The sequence below is a fragment of the Solanum lycopersicum genome, chromosome 10, assembly GCF_036512215.1.
Source record: "Solanum lycopersicum chromosome 10, SLM_r2.1".
NCBI lineage: Eukaryota > Viridiplantae > Streptophyta > Magnoliopsida > Solanales > Solanaceae > Solanum > Solanum lycopersicum.
This window is the reverse complement of record NC_090809.1, coordinates 52,872,567-52,889,702: the sequence shown is the minus strand read 5'-3', so window position 1 is coordinate 52,889,702 and position 17,136 is coordinate 52,872,567. Positions and strand designations below refer to the sequence as shown.

Here is a 17,136-nt window from a genome sequence, read left to right as displayed (position 1 = left end):
ACATGTTGTTTGTGTGGAGAAGTCTATGATATTTTCTTACCCGAGTGAAATGACACTTTTACCCTTGGTCATTCCTTATCTTCTAGAAATTGTATATAGAAGAAAATTATTAAAATACCCTTGGTCGTCCCACCTTTCACTCTTTTATATAGTAGTAATATAGAAGTAGTCTTACTCAACTAAATAAACTAAATGAGCTAAGCCTTAAAAGGACCTAATAGATGACTTTTCCCATTAGTGTGAGAATTTGCGCTTTATATTATAACTATCTCAACACAAGCAAATGTTTTAACTTTTACATTCCTTTTAAAGAGAAAATGGTCTTAAACCCTCAATCTATTACTCAATTCTCAACTACACACTTATTATTTACGGGAGTACTATTGCCCCCCTAAACATTTTAAAAGTATAATATATACCCTTTTAAAAGATAAATAAAAAGGTGAACTGCACGTGCCTGCCATATAATATTACGTTCTTTAAAAAATCATTTATTCTGCAAGTTTTCATCTATATTTCCCTCTTTAACTTTCATTTTCTATTCCTCTTTTATTTTGATCTTGACAAATTTATTTTTCAAATTTGATGATACATTCTTGATTGTCATCATCTTCTTCGAGCTTCACCAAATTTATGAACACTGGTAAAATTTTGATACTCTCTATTGAAGCTAGAATTTATCAATGTTGAGCAACCCATTTCAATTGTTGCGTCTTTTCCATAAATGGATTTGTCACCTAAGGATTTCATTGATGAATACTACATTGAAGGATCAAGGTCATTTCTTCCATCTATACAATCAAGTTTCTTCTCACATAATCAACTGGTGATTGCTGCTCAAGTTCCTAAAATCATTATTGGGTGTAGTTTAAATTTTTCATCGAACAATAATAGAGATTAGAGATAAGATCTGAAAGTTGGTGAATTTTATTAGAGTAAAGAGATTAAAGACGATTTAATTTAATTCACAATATGAATAATAATCTTAATGCTTATGTGGTGATTTCGATGGTGATATACAGAGTTACAAATTGTGAGTAAATAGTAAGACAAATAATGAGAAAGTATTAAAAGATGGGTGAAGAGAGTTGCTATAATAGTAGATTAGGGGTGGTTCAACAATGGTGATGAAGAACATGTATAGTGGGGTGTTATTTTTTTGAGTGATGAGAGAGATGAGGAGGGAGGAAATAGAAAATTAAATAAAGACAAAAGTAAAAAAATTATATGTAATAAAAAGTCAAAATATTTTTAAAATATCTTTTTTATCAGTTTTTTCAACTTTCACATGTCTTCAAGAGAGTGAACACACTCTTTATGCCATGCCAACACTTAAGGGTGCATTTATACAATTTTAATATAGTTCAAGGGGGTAATAGGACCCTGATAAAATATAAGTATGTAGTTGAGAACCCGATTATAAGTTGAGGGTGTATTTGACCATTTTCTCACCTTTCAAAAATAATTTCCTAATTTTAAAAATTAATTAGATGACAAATCTATTTATTTATAAATACTTAAACTATTGATATATGTTTGATCGAGTTTAAAAATGAAAAGCAACACATTTGATGAGATTCTGATACCATATTATCTTTCTTCAATTAAAAAATCGATTGTAGCATAAATGCGCGCCAAACAAAGATAAAATGAAGTAACTATAACTCGTTTCAACGCTTGTACCTAACAAGTGGTATCATAGCTAAAATAATTTGGGGTTATGGGGTAAGTCCAAAGCTAACTTATCCGCGTATGATTTGCAAACATGATAAAAGTTATCAACATATTACTTCTATATAATGTTTTGGTTTAAAAATGTTATATAAAAAATATTCATGTATAAATTATATATGGTGTTTGAGTGCACTTTTATATATAATCCTTATTATTAATATTTATATAACTTATGAGAAAATTATATATAATTTTATCATGATCCGAGTTTACAACCTAGTCGAGACATAGTACTTGAAACCGCAAGTCATCTCAAGCTAACATTAGCATAACATATTTAAGCATATCATATGAAAATTAAAGCGTAAGGTATAAACTACAAGCGTAATTGAAATAAAGTTCAAGAATAAAGTTATTACAACCAAACACCAATGTCCGGAAGTTTCTAAACTGAGTATAATGATTTACTGGGACAAGACCTGGGAGTGTCAGAAAACTAACATAGTTGAAGTAAATAAAATATAGAGACACAAAACTGTAATCCTTTGAATGCGAAGAGGACTCATCATAATGCTGAAAGGAAAGACATTTTGTGAAACGACTTTTCACAAATCTAGATCAGTGTGTTGAAATCTACATCATGATAAAATGATATAGTGTGGAGTAGCGTTAATACATGAAATGTATTGATATATAGGGTAAGCACTAAGATCAACAATTATACAAAAAACTAAAAGAACTAAGAATTTGGGCATGATTTATATATAAACAATAACTGAATAACTGAGAGTCAAAATCGTGACACAAGACATAACACAATTATAACAAAAATATATATTTGACACCATATTTTCTAAAATCATATATGAAAGGATGCATTTTTGAAAATCATGTTATTTGAAAATCTAATGATGATAGTATCAAGAAGACAAAATAAATTAAGCAAATCGTTAAAGTGGGAGTTTTTCTTAACCGATATACATCATGTGAGTTCATTAAGTATCAAGCTACAATCCAACTCGAGGATGACTTACCTATACCTTGCCATGGTATAGAACCTGTCTATCTAATGTGAATCCACTAATCTAAGACTCTCAAAATAGTTAACCGACAAAGTAGTGAAACATAATACTATCGTGACACATAGTTCTAAACTTGAACTATTTAAAACTTGTATTCACTCAGTGCTCAATACTACTCTCATAATATGCTATCTATATAGCTCATAACATATCTATTAGATTATTAGAAGCTTATAATGAATTTTGCTCAAATAGCTTTTTCTAAACTATATCTTATTGTGAGACTATGCTCGAATATGTGAGATGAAACTCAAATTATTCTTTTTAAAGTCATAGAGTCTCTTTCTAGATATCTTTTTCAAATCATGAGAAAATTTACTTGGACATGCATAACTTGTACTCAAAATAGCTTTCATAATAACATAAAGACTCTTAAATCATGCTTTCAAATATAATTTACATGAATCATACTATACATAATATTGGGTCGATAACTCATAAGAATATCCATAAAAATTTCTACTACATATAAAATGGAAGCACAATAATCAAGAATCCATATTCATGAATGAATAATTCAAGTAATCATGAAATTTTGGTCATAGATGTGATGAATTTGAAAGTATATTGGATAACCCTAATTATAGAATTAAGTTCATGAAATCGAGAAATCTTAGACATGAGGATGAAATTATTACTTAATCCCTCCACTCACTGAAGAAAAACGTGATCTTGGAAGAAGAAGAACCAGAAAACTTTTTCTAAACCTTGGAGATGAATTCTTGAGAATCGAGTCTTTTTGATATCTATTAGTTTCATGAGTAGGAGATATTAATTGATGTTAATATGAAGAAATTATGAAAATCTATTGTCAAATCTTACCTTAGATGATAGATGAACCTTGGAGGAAGTCAGTTTCTTGAAAACTTCTCTTTCTAGGTTTATTTATGAAATTAGGGAAGTGAACTACTTCTTAGGGGTTATTAAAATACCTTAAACGTGCCCAACCACACTGAAAACGTCTTAGGCACACAACTATACGCGCAAAAAGAAAGTAAGTGCTGCCTCGATGCACTATCGTGTAGATAATGCCTCGGTCGAGCAGTACGCGGTAAGACAGTGTCCAGTAAAGTGGACATAACTTTTTACTCTGAACTCTAATTGATACAAACTTGGTGTTATTGAAAAGAAGACTCATAGACCTTTAATTTGATAGGTCATGATCCACCTAATTCATTATATTATGAGAGATATAATTGTTTGAAGTTAACCTTGCATGAATTTATGCGAAAAACTTAACCTGAAAAAATGCTTTGAACTTGACTTACTGTTAGAGGTCCGTCAGGACCTTACATAAATTCTGATACCTTTGATGCACTTGATAAAGGACCTTAAAATACATGAGGAAGTAGGACATCACCCAGTTCAAACTCATATACCTACGACAAACAATTCACGTTCTCAAAGTAGAGTTATGAGGTGTTACAAATTTATGTGGTAAAAAAGGTAGAATAAGTTATATGGTATTAGTTATACATGTATTAAAATTGTAACACATATACCCCTATCATTATTTTTTTTTAAAATGTATATTTATTTACACAAATTAAATAATTAATACATGTAAAAAGCGCTGCCAAATTTTTCTTTGGCCTTTTGTTTTGTCAATTAATTGATTTCTTAATTGAGCAACTCTCACATTTAGCAAACACAAAAATCATATTTGTATGTTATAGTTATAATTTACATAAGTGCGCTCCATAACAAACATGCTATGAGTATTTCACTATACATATATACAAAAGAAGTAGGCTATTTCGCTATACATATATACAAAAAAAACAATTATATAATTCAGTGGCTCCTCTTCAAATTTGTATAATTTCGTTGGCAGACCATTTGTATAAGTTGTTGTCAGCCTCTCGTTTGTATAAATTAAATCATTGGCAGTCTCTCAATTCATTTTATGTGTTTATATATCTTTATAATATTTGAATATGTATACAATTGAATCAAAATGAAACATTTGTATATCAAATATTGTTCGCTCTCCCCTGCTTTATACAAACATAAATCATACATTGTATTTTGTATAATCTATTTGTATAAAACGAGAAAGAGAGAAAGATAAAAGAGAACTATGCAGGGGAATATTTGTATTGTACAATTATAAGTGTATATGACGAAGATATATGTATTTGCATATGTAATGTATACAATTTTCTCTCGCTTTTTACAAATCGAAACACAATTTATACATTTATGTTTGTATAAAGCGAAAGAGACGAGGAAGAAACTGGCGAGCAAGAGAGGGAGAGTGGCATTCGAGAATTTCAGGAAGAGAGGCGACTGACAAAAATTTACTACGAGACACAATTATTATAACATTCAATTTGAGACGAGGAAGAAACTGGCGAGCAAGAGAGGGAGAGTGGCATTCGAGAATTTCAGGAAGAGAGGCGACTGACAAAAATTTACTACGAGACACAATTATTATAACATTCAATTTGAATTAATAGTTTGTCATTATATACGATTTTCTTTTCTTAATTTTATCCAATACAAATTACTTAATTGCTTTTAGTTATTTATTATTCACTTTGTTGCTTTTAGCTAATAATATTTATTTAATTTTAATGTGTTATTCAGATATGTTAAAGCAACAATTTTGATTGTTTATTCATGTTAAACCGTGTCTTTCAGCTTTGCTTTAATTAAACATGCTTAGTTGGTTCACCATCAACAACATTATTTATTATATTACATTATTAATATATAAGTAATAATATCTTTCTTAATTTATTATAAGTATAAATAAATATTTAGTAGTAAATCACAATGTTAGTTTATTTTTTTCATTGTTTATTCCATTTTCATATATTAGAAATTTTCTAGTCAATATTGATTCGAACAGGAAAAACAACAATAAGAATCGATTACTCGTCATAGTAGAATGCTTTGTCATTACTAAAATTCTTCAAAATATTCTTTTATCATTAATCAAACATTTAATATAGAAAAAATATACTTAATTTTTTTCTGTTCTTCGTACCAAACATACCAAGAGAGTCAGAATTTTTTGTCGTTGACAGCCTTTAATATTTTGTCCCTATAATATTTAATTTATGAGAATCTACATTACTCTTATTAATTTCTCCCATATCACCACCCGTCAAAATCATGTTGATTCATTTTATCTTAATTAATATCACTAATATTGAAATCTCATTTCATTGGATTTGGAAGAAAAAAAAAGAAATAATTTATGAAATTGAAAATTTATTCTATATGAGTAACTATTTTTTTTACCAATCTTGAGATTAGAAAATAATCTCTCGTTCATTTCTACTAAGGGTTGTTTTTATATTTTAAAAATAAATGTAATAATTCACCTTATTTCTAGTAATTGATTTAGGATTAAAGGAGTTTATTATCCCATTCCAAATGTGAGGGGAAATTGTTCTTCAAACCCAACTTTTTAAGGGGTAATGTGAGTTTTTTATTATAAAGTTGATTGAGCTATCCAATATGAAAGAAATTTGATGTTAGAGTGATTTTATTGATATGAAATAAAGTTAAATATTTTGTATGTAGTTTTTTAATAACTGGCAGACATTTTGAGATATTTACTATTTCAATTAAGATAGAGTAATCGAAATTTTAACATCTAAATAATTAGTTTTATCTCGATATTGTTTTATATATTTGTTAGTACTATACATACATACATACATACATATATATATATAAATTGTATATATAATTATATACCTTGATAAAATATTCAATAATTATACACAAAAAATTTGGTCATAGTACGTCTGTTATTTCCTCCTTTGAGATCTTTCGAACTATTGTATTATTATTTGATTAAATTATTGAATCGAAAATGAAATGTCTACTGTTTTTTCATCCAAGAAATTTATTCGATTATAAGAGCAAAAAAATTGTAGGATTGCAAAAAAAATATAGGGCATTGGGAAAAAAAATAATCGCATAATAACAAAAATAGTTTTTCGATTTTTCATATACTAAGACTTTATTTGTTTTCATTTAGATTAAGAGATTTGAGTCTGAACACATATCTGAATATTAAGATCTGAGTGTTTTGACTAGAATACATCTGAATAATAAGATGTGGTCTAAATCTGAATACTAAATAATTAATGTTATTTGTTTTTAATATCTGAATGTAGAAGTGAAATTAAACATTATATTAATAAAATATTATAAATTTTTCATTTCAACAAAATACGTAACTTTTGATAAAAATAAGTTTTAAAAGATTTAATAATCATGATTTGGAGTACTATTTTTTCATTCAAAAACTTTAATAAACAATAATACACCAAAAATATTATTGCAACCAGTGTTTTTGACACAGATCAATACAAGAAAATTATTAATATAAAAAAGATACTTGAAAGGATTTATGAAAACTTATCACTTGAGAAAAAATGGAGTTTGATTTAGAAAAATGAGAGAGAAGTTTTAGTCATGACGTAAAAAGGTACATTTAAAGCAGAGAAATTATGATTTATTATTTGATAACTTAAGTATGAATGTTATTAAAAATCTCTTACAGATCTGAATTATTCATATTCAGACCTAAAAAACAAACATATTTAATGGGTTAAATGATTAAGATTCAAATATTTATTAAGTGCAAACAAATGAGGTCTAAGAAATATTAATGAAAGGGGCGGGGGGGGGGGTTGTTAAATAAACATTTATCATTTAAAATTGGGAATTCCCTCAACAATACTGATACCGGGCAGTTGGACATAGTCCCCAAGTTGCTTTTGAACAAAATGGAATATAATTGGGAAGGTACAAGAATTAAATTGAAAACAAAATTTAATTAAAATAAATATATATTTGCATAAGTGTCACACAAAAGTTATTTTGGATCGTAAAGTGAAGGATATGAAATTTAACATTATATTATAAGAACAATTATGTGCCCTAATTTTATTTATAAGAATAAATATATTAATAAAATATGATGTGGAGTAATATATATATATATATATATATATATATATATATATATATATATATATATATAAACATTATATTATAAGAACAATTTTGAGCCCTAATTTTATTAATAAGAATAAATATATTAATAAAATATGATGTGGAGTAATATATATATATATAAGTACAAAACTAGTATGATTATTTTTCCCTAGCAAAACAAAAAAAGTATATGGCTTCTAACTTTTTCTTGGAAAATTATATTGTTACTCTCATTTTTTACTTTTTAGTTTAATTATTTGAATTTCACTCTACAGTATCAAACTTCAGTGGAAAAAAATGATTTGGATCCCATTTCGATACGATGTAGGAAAAATTAGGTAAAAGTTGGGAAATTATCTAATCATATTTTCTAAAATTTTATATTATTTAAAAAATACAAAAAATTATACTTTCATCTATTCTCGAATATATCATTTTACGTGCAATATATTGTGATCGGGTGTATTACTTTACATGTTGTATTAGTCAAAAATATTATTTTACTGGATGTATCAGGATACACGCGATTTACCAGGACGTTAGATAATGTATCTGAAATTGAGACAAGATATATCGGGACATTGAACGAGTATCTGAAATTGGGTGCGATATATTGTGATGTTTTAGGATGTATCCAATTCCATCAAATTTAAGGGATTTTTGTAATTCAAAAAGAGATAATAAATATAATATAATTAGTTATTAACACTACACTATTTGTGTATAATTTCTTAGTATTTGCATGTTTGAAGTTGCACTCGACGAAAAAATATTAAATTGAGGATTAACTTGAATTTTATTTTGAAAAATATTTTTTTGAATGAAAATGAATATTCACTTGGAATACTTTTAAATAATTTTTAAATTTCATTTTCGTTCTGCAATTTAAATTAGAGTAATAAAAAGTTATAAAATATAGGAGTACTTCATTGTACCAGTTTTCTTTTTATTTATTCATCTCACACCACTAACAAAATATTTCCATTTCCCTCTCTATTTAAGTATGACTGAAATTTATATACAAAATATTTTTTAAAAAATTAAATAAAATTTATATATTTATAAACTACTTATAAGTTATAATAATTGATAATTCAAAATATTTAAAAAATAAATAAAAAGTTTACGCTAAAAAATAAATTTATTTAATTCTCAAAATAAAAAAATTATTATATAAGTTGAGACGAAGAGTACCATTTTTACCATTACTTGCATGCTATTTTCTTTGTTACTGTCTATAGAATATAATTTTCTTTTAAATCAATTTTAAAAATAATAAACATTTAAAAATACAATTAATATTTTACTTAATTTAATATTCAGTCAAACTATACCACGAAACATAAAAATATTAGACTATTTATATTTTGGTTGGAACTTTTATGATTCTATTGTCCCCTACAGTTGTCCATCCTGACAATCCGCGTGAGTAAATTTGTCTTTAATTTTGAGTCCTAAAATACCCCTAATCTTTTCTATCAATTCCACTTTTCCGTTACAAATATTTTGATGCATTTATAGCCGTACGATCATACTCAATATAGGTGCCTTCAGCTTTTGATTCTTCTCAGTTTTCTTCTTCCACCTACTGAATATTCATCTTTTGCCAGAGTTTTACAGTGATTCTTCGATCTGCTGAGTTTACTAGTGAATTTTCTGTTCTCGGATCTACTGATCGTCGAGATTTTTGGGTTCGGGTAATCGCCGGCGGCTATGTCAGGTCCATTAGATCGATTTGCGATGCCTTGTGAGTTGAACTTCTTTGGTTTTTTATTGATTTCTTTACTGATTCTCAACTGCATTGCTGAATTTTAGTTACATTTTTTTTTGAGTTTTTATGATTGATGAAATTATTTGGAGTAATTATGCATCAATGCCGAATAAGTATTTGGAGGTTTCGTGATATATATACTGCCAATATTTTGCTTTTATGGTTTGAGGGGATTTATTTGTTAGACTATGTTTTAGGTGATTGTAACCTTGTTGCTTTTAGGGTTTGAGAGTGGTTATACTTTTGAAGTTCACATTGGCGGCGTAGTATGACTGACTAAAGTCGAGTTGTGGGAAGATTTGTTGGTTATTTTTGAGGAACTACAACTTGGGTGTATCTTTTCTTAAATGTTTGTGGTGGGTTGAGTTTGCTGAGTTTGTGGAATTGCAAAATGAAGGATAGTGCTCCAGTGTTGATTCAGAGATTATTTTGAATGCGAAACTGAAATGAGATCAAATTAAAGGGATAACCGCATGCCTTCTTACAAGGGTGTGGCTTGATTGTGGTGCAAGGCAATCCTCAACTCCGGTCCAAAAACTTCGGCAATATGCCCCAGTTGGTATTCTTCACTTTTTGCCACTCAGTCATTTTTTTGTTGACTGTGGTGCTGTCCAGGCCAACTTTTGTGCACCTTGACTAAATCCATGTGATACCTACCACTTCCCATTAGCAACAGGTGCTACTGCCGGGTAACTCTATCCACCAAGGCTAAGAGAGATGGAAAGAATCACCTAGTATTTTTTTTTGTCTCCATTTTGTTTTGAACTTGAGACCACAGGATTCTCAACCGCTTAATTGATCACTCGGCCACACCCTTAGTGCCTGTTCAGTCATTTTCAGTTCCCATTTTGGAACGTGCTGGACATCCCCATGCGCACTTCATGTCAACGGTAATCTTCTAGCACTCTATTTAGGTGCTTGCTTGATGGAACTCATTCGTCATACAGTTTAATGCCATTCTGCTCTTCATATTTGTAAGCTATTACGGTCGGTTCTGGAAAAAAGTGTGAAATTTGACCCAGAATAAGCTTAGGATGAAGAGGACTTTTCAACTTTAATTCTTTAAAACTAGCCAACTATACCAAATCCTTAATTTAAGGAGAACATTTTTGGTTAAAATCAAATGGATATTGGGGATTCATAGAGCTGACTGGATTAGGTTGGAATTTGATTGACCTTGTTCTTATAATTCAAATGGAGTTTCATGGGAAAACAAAGTGTGTCAACCTTAATTGGCTACATGCTCAAGTCGAATGAATTCATGCCATTAACAAATAGGGTCTAGTTCATATGTTTCAAGTTTAATCCTTCTCTGTGTTATGTGATTGATTTTCCTGTTGTTTCCTTTTCGCTGTTGACAGGCTTTGAGGGGTCGTCCACACACGATGAGAGAAGAGAAAGAAAATCTGATTTCGAGAACTCAGAGGATGAGAGGAGGACAAGAATTGGCACGCTGAAAAAGAAAGCAATAAATGCATCAACAAAATTTAAACATTCTCTTAAGAAGAAAGGCAGAAGAAAAAGTGATGGACGAGTGAGTTCAGTTTCAATTGAGGATATTCGTGATGCTGAGGAGCTGCAAGCTGTTGACCAATTTAGGCAAGCACTGATTTTGGATGATTTATTACCTGGGAGACATGATGACTACTATATGATGCTAAGGTGATACACTGTTATCTTTATTTTCTTCAAGTATTTACGCATTAACTGATTAAGATATATCCTGCTTTCTGTTTTCTTGTGATAGTTTTTCTGTGAAATATATTATGATTTGCTTGTGTGTAGAGAGTGTTTCAATACCTCTATCATGTTCAAAATGTTAATTGCAAGTTAGAATGCGCACATAAAGCTTGTTTGTAGAACTGTGAATCAGGGGTAAAAATGAGTACGGGCGGAAAAAACCAATTTATGAAATGGATTTTTGTTGGACCATCACATCGTCCGAGCAGGTTCCTCTGCTTCCAATTCTTGATTAAAAGATAATCTTCTTTTTATTGCTCTTTTTTATTTTGTTGGTTTGTTCTATGTTTTTATTTGTTAAAGCAATTTATGGAGCCCGATCATACATTTCATCTCTGCTTTCATTTCTGGAGTTGTCTATTACAAATGACACATGAAATTAATAATTTTCTCTTTAGTTTGCTTTGGTCAGGGAGGTGTTCTGTGAAATTTACTCTGGATATGAGATGTCAACTTTCTCTATGAACTTCTCCATCAGGCCTTAAGGACTGAAACAAAATATCAGAGTGGTAGACATTGTGAGCTTACCGAACACTAAAAGGAAAAAAGTAGTAAAGACATCGCGAGGTTAGGTTAATTCTCTTAGAATAGGTAGAATGGAAGAGGATATGTTAGATTTAAGGACGCTTTTGATTAAGAACTATCTGGTATTTTTGTTTTTGTCATTTAATTACCCTATGAGTTTCTTGCAGATTTCTGAAGGCAAGGAAGTTTGATATTGATAAAGCAAAGCATATGTGGGCTGATATGCTTCAGTGGAGGAAGGAATTTGGTGCGGACACCATTATCCATGTAATCTTCTTTCTCCAAGTGATGGCTTGTCATAGTATTTCTTCATATGTCAGATGCTGGCGACTTCATTTATTCTGAAATATTTCCCACACCAAATTTTCCATCAGGATTTTCAATTCCAAGAGCAGGATGAAGTTTCGAAATACTACCCCCAAGGTTATCATGGGATTGATAGGGAAGGAAGACCGGTATACATTGAAAGGTTAGGGAAAGTTGATCCCACAAAACTTATGCAAGTCACAACTATGGACCGTTACATCAGAAACCATGTAAGAGAGTTTGAGAAAACTTTTGCAATCAAGTTTCCAGCATGTACAGTTGCTGCAAAAAGGCAGATTGATTCAAGCACTACTATTTTGGATGTCCAGGGAGTGGTATGTTACCTAGTATTTGTTTTCTTGTGCTAACTTGTGATTTCATCTTTTCATTTTCTTTTGTTGATTTCTCAGGGTTTGAAAAACTTTACAAAGAGTGCTAGGGAGCTCATCATGCGACTTCAGAAGATTGATGGTGATAATTATCCCGAGGCATGATTATATTCTTATCTCAGTAAGCACTATAAGGTATTTCATTCTTTTGGGTTCATTCACACATTTTGCTACATTTTGGCTGGTGCAGACACTTCATCAAATGCTTATCATCAATGCTGGACCTGGCTTTAGGCTGCTGTGGAGTACTGTTAAGAGTTTTTTGGATCCCAAGACCACCTCGAAGATACATGTTTGTCTATGCTCTTCTCCTGCACCTCAAAGTGCTGTTATATCAGTTATTTGGCTATATATACTTATTTGTTTGTGTTGTCAAATTTCTTTTAGGTTCTTGGGTACAAGTACCAAACCAAATTGCTTGAACTAGTGGACGTTAGGTAAAGAGGTTAAGAATTGTTTTCCACTGTACAAGGAAAAAATTGCTTTCTTTCTGCTTCTGATGGTATTTCAGAAAGTTCACTTCTTTAAAAGTTGTATTTTGGATTTTTTTTTTTTTGCAGTGAGTTGCCAGATTTTTTGGGTGGAAACTGTACATGTGCAGATCAAGGAGGTTGCCTTCGCTCAGATAAAGGGCCATGGCAAAATCCGGAAATATTAAAGGTTTCATTCTAGGACCTTCACTCTGAGAGAAATTATTTCGAAAGATGTTCTTTTACCCACCTTTTTAGGACAGAATGATCTTTTTTCTTTTCCTCGCATTTATTTTCTGCACTTCTCTTTGCTGGGAACAAGGGTGGCCTGCTTGTTCTTGATGTTTTAAATAATGAACAAGCATTGCTCCCTTAATGAGGAGTATGTCAACTTTAAATAACTGGGAAAATGGTGCTCCCTTCTTTCTTTGATGCCAGATGATTGGTGAAGCACGGCGTGCCAGGCAGGTTGTTAAAGTTGTAAACAGCGAAGGAAAGGTAGTTTATGCTAAGCCTCGCTTCCCCATGGTATGACTTCTACTCTCTTTCCTAAATTATGAGAACTCTAGATTTTCAACCGTATTTGAAGATTGGTTCATGTATGTTGAATTTCAGCAGTCAAAAGGTAGTGATACCTCCACGGCAGAATCGGGATCTGAGGCAGAAGATATTGGTTCCCCTAAAGCTGTAAGGAATTATTCGCATCTTCGGCTTACTCCTGTCCGTGAAGAGGTATATTTCTTCTCTATTCAACTGATTTCATGAGTTGGCCTTTTGTTTTTGGAGAGAAGCTAAAAAAAGTTCTCTTTCGCTGAGGCCCAGGTAATACAGGATTGCATTCCCTTAGATTTCATGAAAATATCTCCTTTCACATTCCCCTCCTGAATAATTTGTTTATATGTTATTCTTACCATGATACTGTTATTTTTTTGTCAAACAGGCTAAGGGTATAGGAATGTCTGGCTACACTGCAAACTTATCAGGATATGATGAATATGTTCCCATGGTTGACAAGGCGGTTGATTCTGTGTTAAAGAAGCAAACATCCTTTCATAAAGCCCCCATTGCCAAAGGTTAGACTTATGCAAAGAGCACACATGCATTTGCGCACACAAGGAAAAAGAAAAAGGGAGGAACTTAAGAGAATCTGAATCTTTTAGTTAGACTGTAGGGGTCGTTTGGTTGGATAAAAGATACCCCGGGATAAGTTATCCAGGAATAAGTTATACCATATATATGGGATAACTTATCCGGGATAAATAATCTAAGGACTATTATAATCCTGCATTTTATCCCTGGACTATTATACCTTATATGCCTCACACCAACCGACTCCTTAGTATGCACCTAAAACAATGGGGTAAAAAGAGCTCACTGTAGTTCTCACCCAGTAGTTTGGATGCACTGTGCGCCTGCTTGTGATTCGATATAATGTGTATGTATTTATTAAAATGTATTTTGGGCTTAATTTGGGTTTTTAGTTGCATGCTGTACTCAGGCCCAGCGCCTGCTTGTTACCACCTGCATCCAAAGACTAACATGATGTATATGGCTATATACCTTTTATTCAGGGATACTTCCACCAGCAGATTCTCAAAAGCCTGCAGGTGGTCTTAATGCTCAGATATTAGGATTTCTTATGGCTTTCTTCACGACTGTGGTGATGCTTTTCCGTTCACTGCTATGCTGCATAACTAAGAAATTTCCAGATCCATCAATTGGTCAAGACCAAGCTGTTCAAGAATTCACTTTTGATGCCAACAGTAATGAGGAGCTTCGGCCACCTTCACCAACTCCAGCCTTTAGTGAAGCTCAATTGCTTTCTGTTGTTCTGAAAAAATTGGGTGAACTTGAGGACAAAGTAAGTACGCTTCAAGAAAAGCCATCTGAGATGCCTTATGAGAAAGAGGAACTGCTAAATGCTGCTGTTTGCCGTGTGGATGCCCTGGAAGCTGAGTTAATTGCAACCAAGAAGGTAAATGTTTAAAGATTGGATGTGAATAAGAGTGGAACCAGTTTTGCTTCACCAAAACTTTCAAGTTTCATGTTTACAAGCTCAGCTGGTGTTTAACTTGTGTGATAAGGTTTAATAAATTTAGTCTAAAGTAGGTTATGGGTTGGTCTTATTAGAGACTCTTGATCCTTTGAAGGGTCTGCCAAGGCCAGAGACAATAGCTAATAGAAAAGAGGAGGGAATAGGTTGGAATTTGATCAGTGTGAATGCTAGCATGCTTGCAACTTGAAAGTAATATTCCATGATTATGCTGATAAGGTGCTGCCAAACTTGTTGTGGGCTGCTGAGGATAACAGCATCTACATATAATGTTGGCTTGCTGAGAATAATAGCATCTAATTATCACATATATGTTTCTCTTTGTTTTTAAGTAGATAATATTATTTCTTTTTTAAAAACAGGCTTTGCACGAGGCTTTGATGAGACAAGAGGAACTTCTTGCATACATTGATGGTCAGGAAGCTGCAAAATTTCAGGTGAGTTTCCAGATTTATTTGGTAATTAGACAGGCACTAAATTATGAATGAGCCTAAGTAGGATGAGAACTTGGTATCATATGCAGTTTCTGTATTTGAGTGTGTTTTTGCTTAGAAACTTTATGATTGATTTGTTGATTTGTATCTCTGCTGTCTTGTTCTGCAGAAAAAGAAGTTTTGCTTTTAAGGATCCCTTGGAAAGTGGAGCTCCGACTTTTAACAAAAGTATCCGAATGTGATGAGAACATACTTGTAATATGAACGAGCAGGCATGGATCCTAATCATTGTGCAGTGGATTTGATCGTATAATGCACCTTTTTTATCTTCTGAAAATTTTGCTTTTGGCACTATGAATTTTACCATCTTTCGTGTTGGTTGAAATGGCCAGACCTACTAGGAGTTGTACCAACCTTTTGTCCCCAAAGTGGCAGAACATTTGCTAATTGTGTTTAAGGATTAGAGTGACACATGAGATGAATGTTAATGCGAAATTTATTTAGTTCCTTGTTCACTCCCTCAACTGCTGGGACTAAAATCTGATAGTCACAACGTACCTTAGCTCCTTTGAAAATATCATTGTCGAAATCACAAAGTTTAGACTTTAAAAGACATACACAAACACTCGCAAAGTTTTGAGTGTCTTTCAAGCTCAAACTATTTAGATTATCAAATGATTTTATTCTAAAAAACATTGTCTTTATCTCTGAATCTCTTTCATAGCCTAAAAAGTGCTATTGATGTTTTGGACCTATTTTGTCACTCAAAGTAATACGAGATAATTTACAATTAAAGAAATGATACTCTAATTGTTATTCTCAATCATGTGAAGTTTTTACTTCTACTCTCAAAATATTTTTATTATTAGAATAATTTTGATAGTTTATGTAACATTTTTGAATCAACAGAAAAACAATTGAAAAGCTAAATCAATAAGAATTTACTTAATATCTAAACACTTTTGATTTTGTGTGGCATGCAATAATTTATACATGCCTATTAATAGAAATTACAAGAATTGTCCGTCAACTAGAGAAAAGAAGAGGAAAAAAAGTAACATTTTGAAAATTTATGAAAATAAATTGCATATACAATCAAGATCCTATTTTATTTTTATTTTTTTGACTTTAGACCACATATTTTGTTGAATTGTACCCTTAAACTTTTGGTGTTATGGAATAAATAGTTTTGGAAAAATTAGTAAACTAGTCAAAATAAGTAACATATTTAGTAAAAATATCCATACTTTATAAATATTAGCAATAATGTCAAAAATGTCATTATTTTAAAAAATTTATGTGTCCCAATTTTCTTCCTATTTTATCTCTCTTTTTCAATTAATTCTATATATCCTTTTTTTTTTAAAAAAAAACAATCATTTTCTCTCATATTTATCTTTTCAAATTGTTAATTCTCTCTCCCATTTAATTTTTTCTCTCTCATGATTATCTTTTCTGATTCTCCTCCAACATTCAAGTTGCAAATATTTTTTGTCATATATTTTGGTTGTTTTTTTAATCCAAAATTGAGTCAACAAGAATCCCTTTGATTAAGGTATCTCTAATCTCTATCCTATTTTCAGATTTCTTTTCTAATTTTATTTTTGTTTAAATCTTAAAAAAATGTTGTTTGTATTTTTCAATTTCCGTTATGATTTACTCTCCAATGGCTGAATCCAAGAGGCTTACTAGAGGTATTCATCTTAATCAACCAATTTCTGGTGATTTTT

The 17,136-nt window shown here is 31.0% G+C and overlaps 1 protein-coding gene across 3 annotated transcripts; it reads left to right on the top strand.

Annotated features, from left to right (window-relative positions):
- The first annotated feature begins 9,091 nt into the window (after nucleotides 1–9,091).
- Nucleotides 9,092–15,867, top strand: LOC101261075 (phosphatidylinositol/phosphatidylcholine transfer protein SFH6). Of its 3 annotated transcripts, XM_069289708.1 has the most exons (15): nucleotides 9,265–9,465; nucleotides 10,851–11,151; nucleotides 11,628–11,796; nucleotides 11,922–12,021; nucleotides 12,129–12,395; nucleotides 12,471–12,548; nucleotides 12,640–12,741; nucleotides 12,837–12,886; nucleotides 13,010–13,109; nucleotides 13,358–13,447; nucleotides 13,535–13,651; nucleotides 13,860–13,992; nucleotides 14,491–14,894; nucleotides 15,335–15,409; nucleotides 15,576–15,867. In XM_069289708.1, the coding sequence occupies exons 4-15, from the start codon at nucleotides 11,965–11,967 to the stop codon at nucleotides 15,594–15,596; spliced, it is 1,494 nt and encodes a 497-aa protein (XP_069145809.1). In that variant the 5' UTR covers nucleotides 9,265–9,465; nucleotides 10,851–11,151; nucleotides 11,628–11,796; nucleotides 11,922–11,964; the 3' UTR covers nucleotides 15,597–15,867. The 3 variants fall into 3 exon arrangements, with proteins under 3 accessions (XP_004248700.1, XP_010327434.1, XP_069145809.1); XM_004248652.5 differs by lacking the exon at nucleotides 11,628–11,796 and having other exon boundaries at nucleotides 9,092–9,465; XM_010329132.4 differs by lacking the exon at nucleotides 11,628–11,796 and having other exon boundaries at nucleotides 9,109–9,465; nucleotides 13,538–13,651.
- The last annotated feature ends 1,269 nt before the right edge of the window (nucleotides 15,868–17,136 follow it).

Coding starts and splice junctions, on each gene's coding strand:
- LOC101261075 (XM_004248652.5), top strand. CDS start 9,432: ATGTCAGGTCCATTAGATCGATTTGCGATGCCTT. Junction 12,022..12,128: donor GTGCGGACACCATTATCCAT/GTAATCTTCTTT, acceptor ATTTTCCATCAG/GATTTTCAATTCCAAGAGCA. Junction 12,887..13,009: donor CTTGAACTAGTGGACGTTAG/GTAAAGAGGTTA, acceptor TTTTTTTTGCAG/TGAGTTGCCAGATTTTTTGG.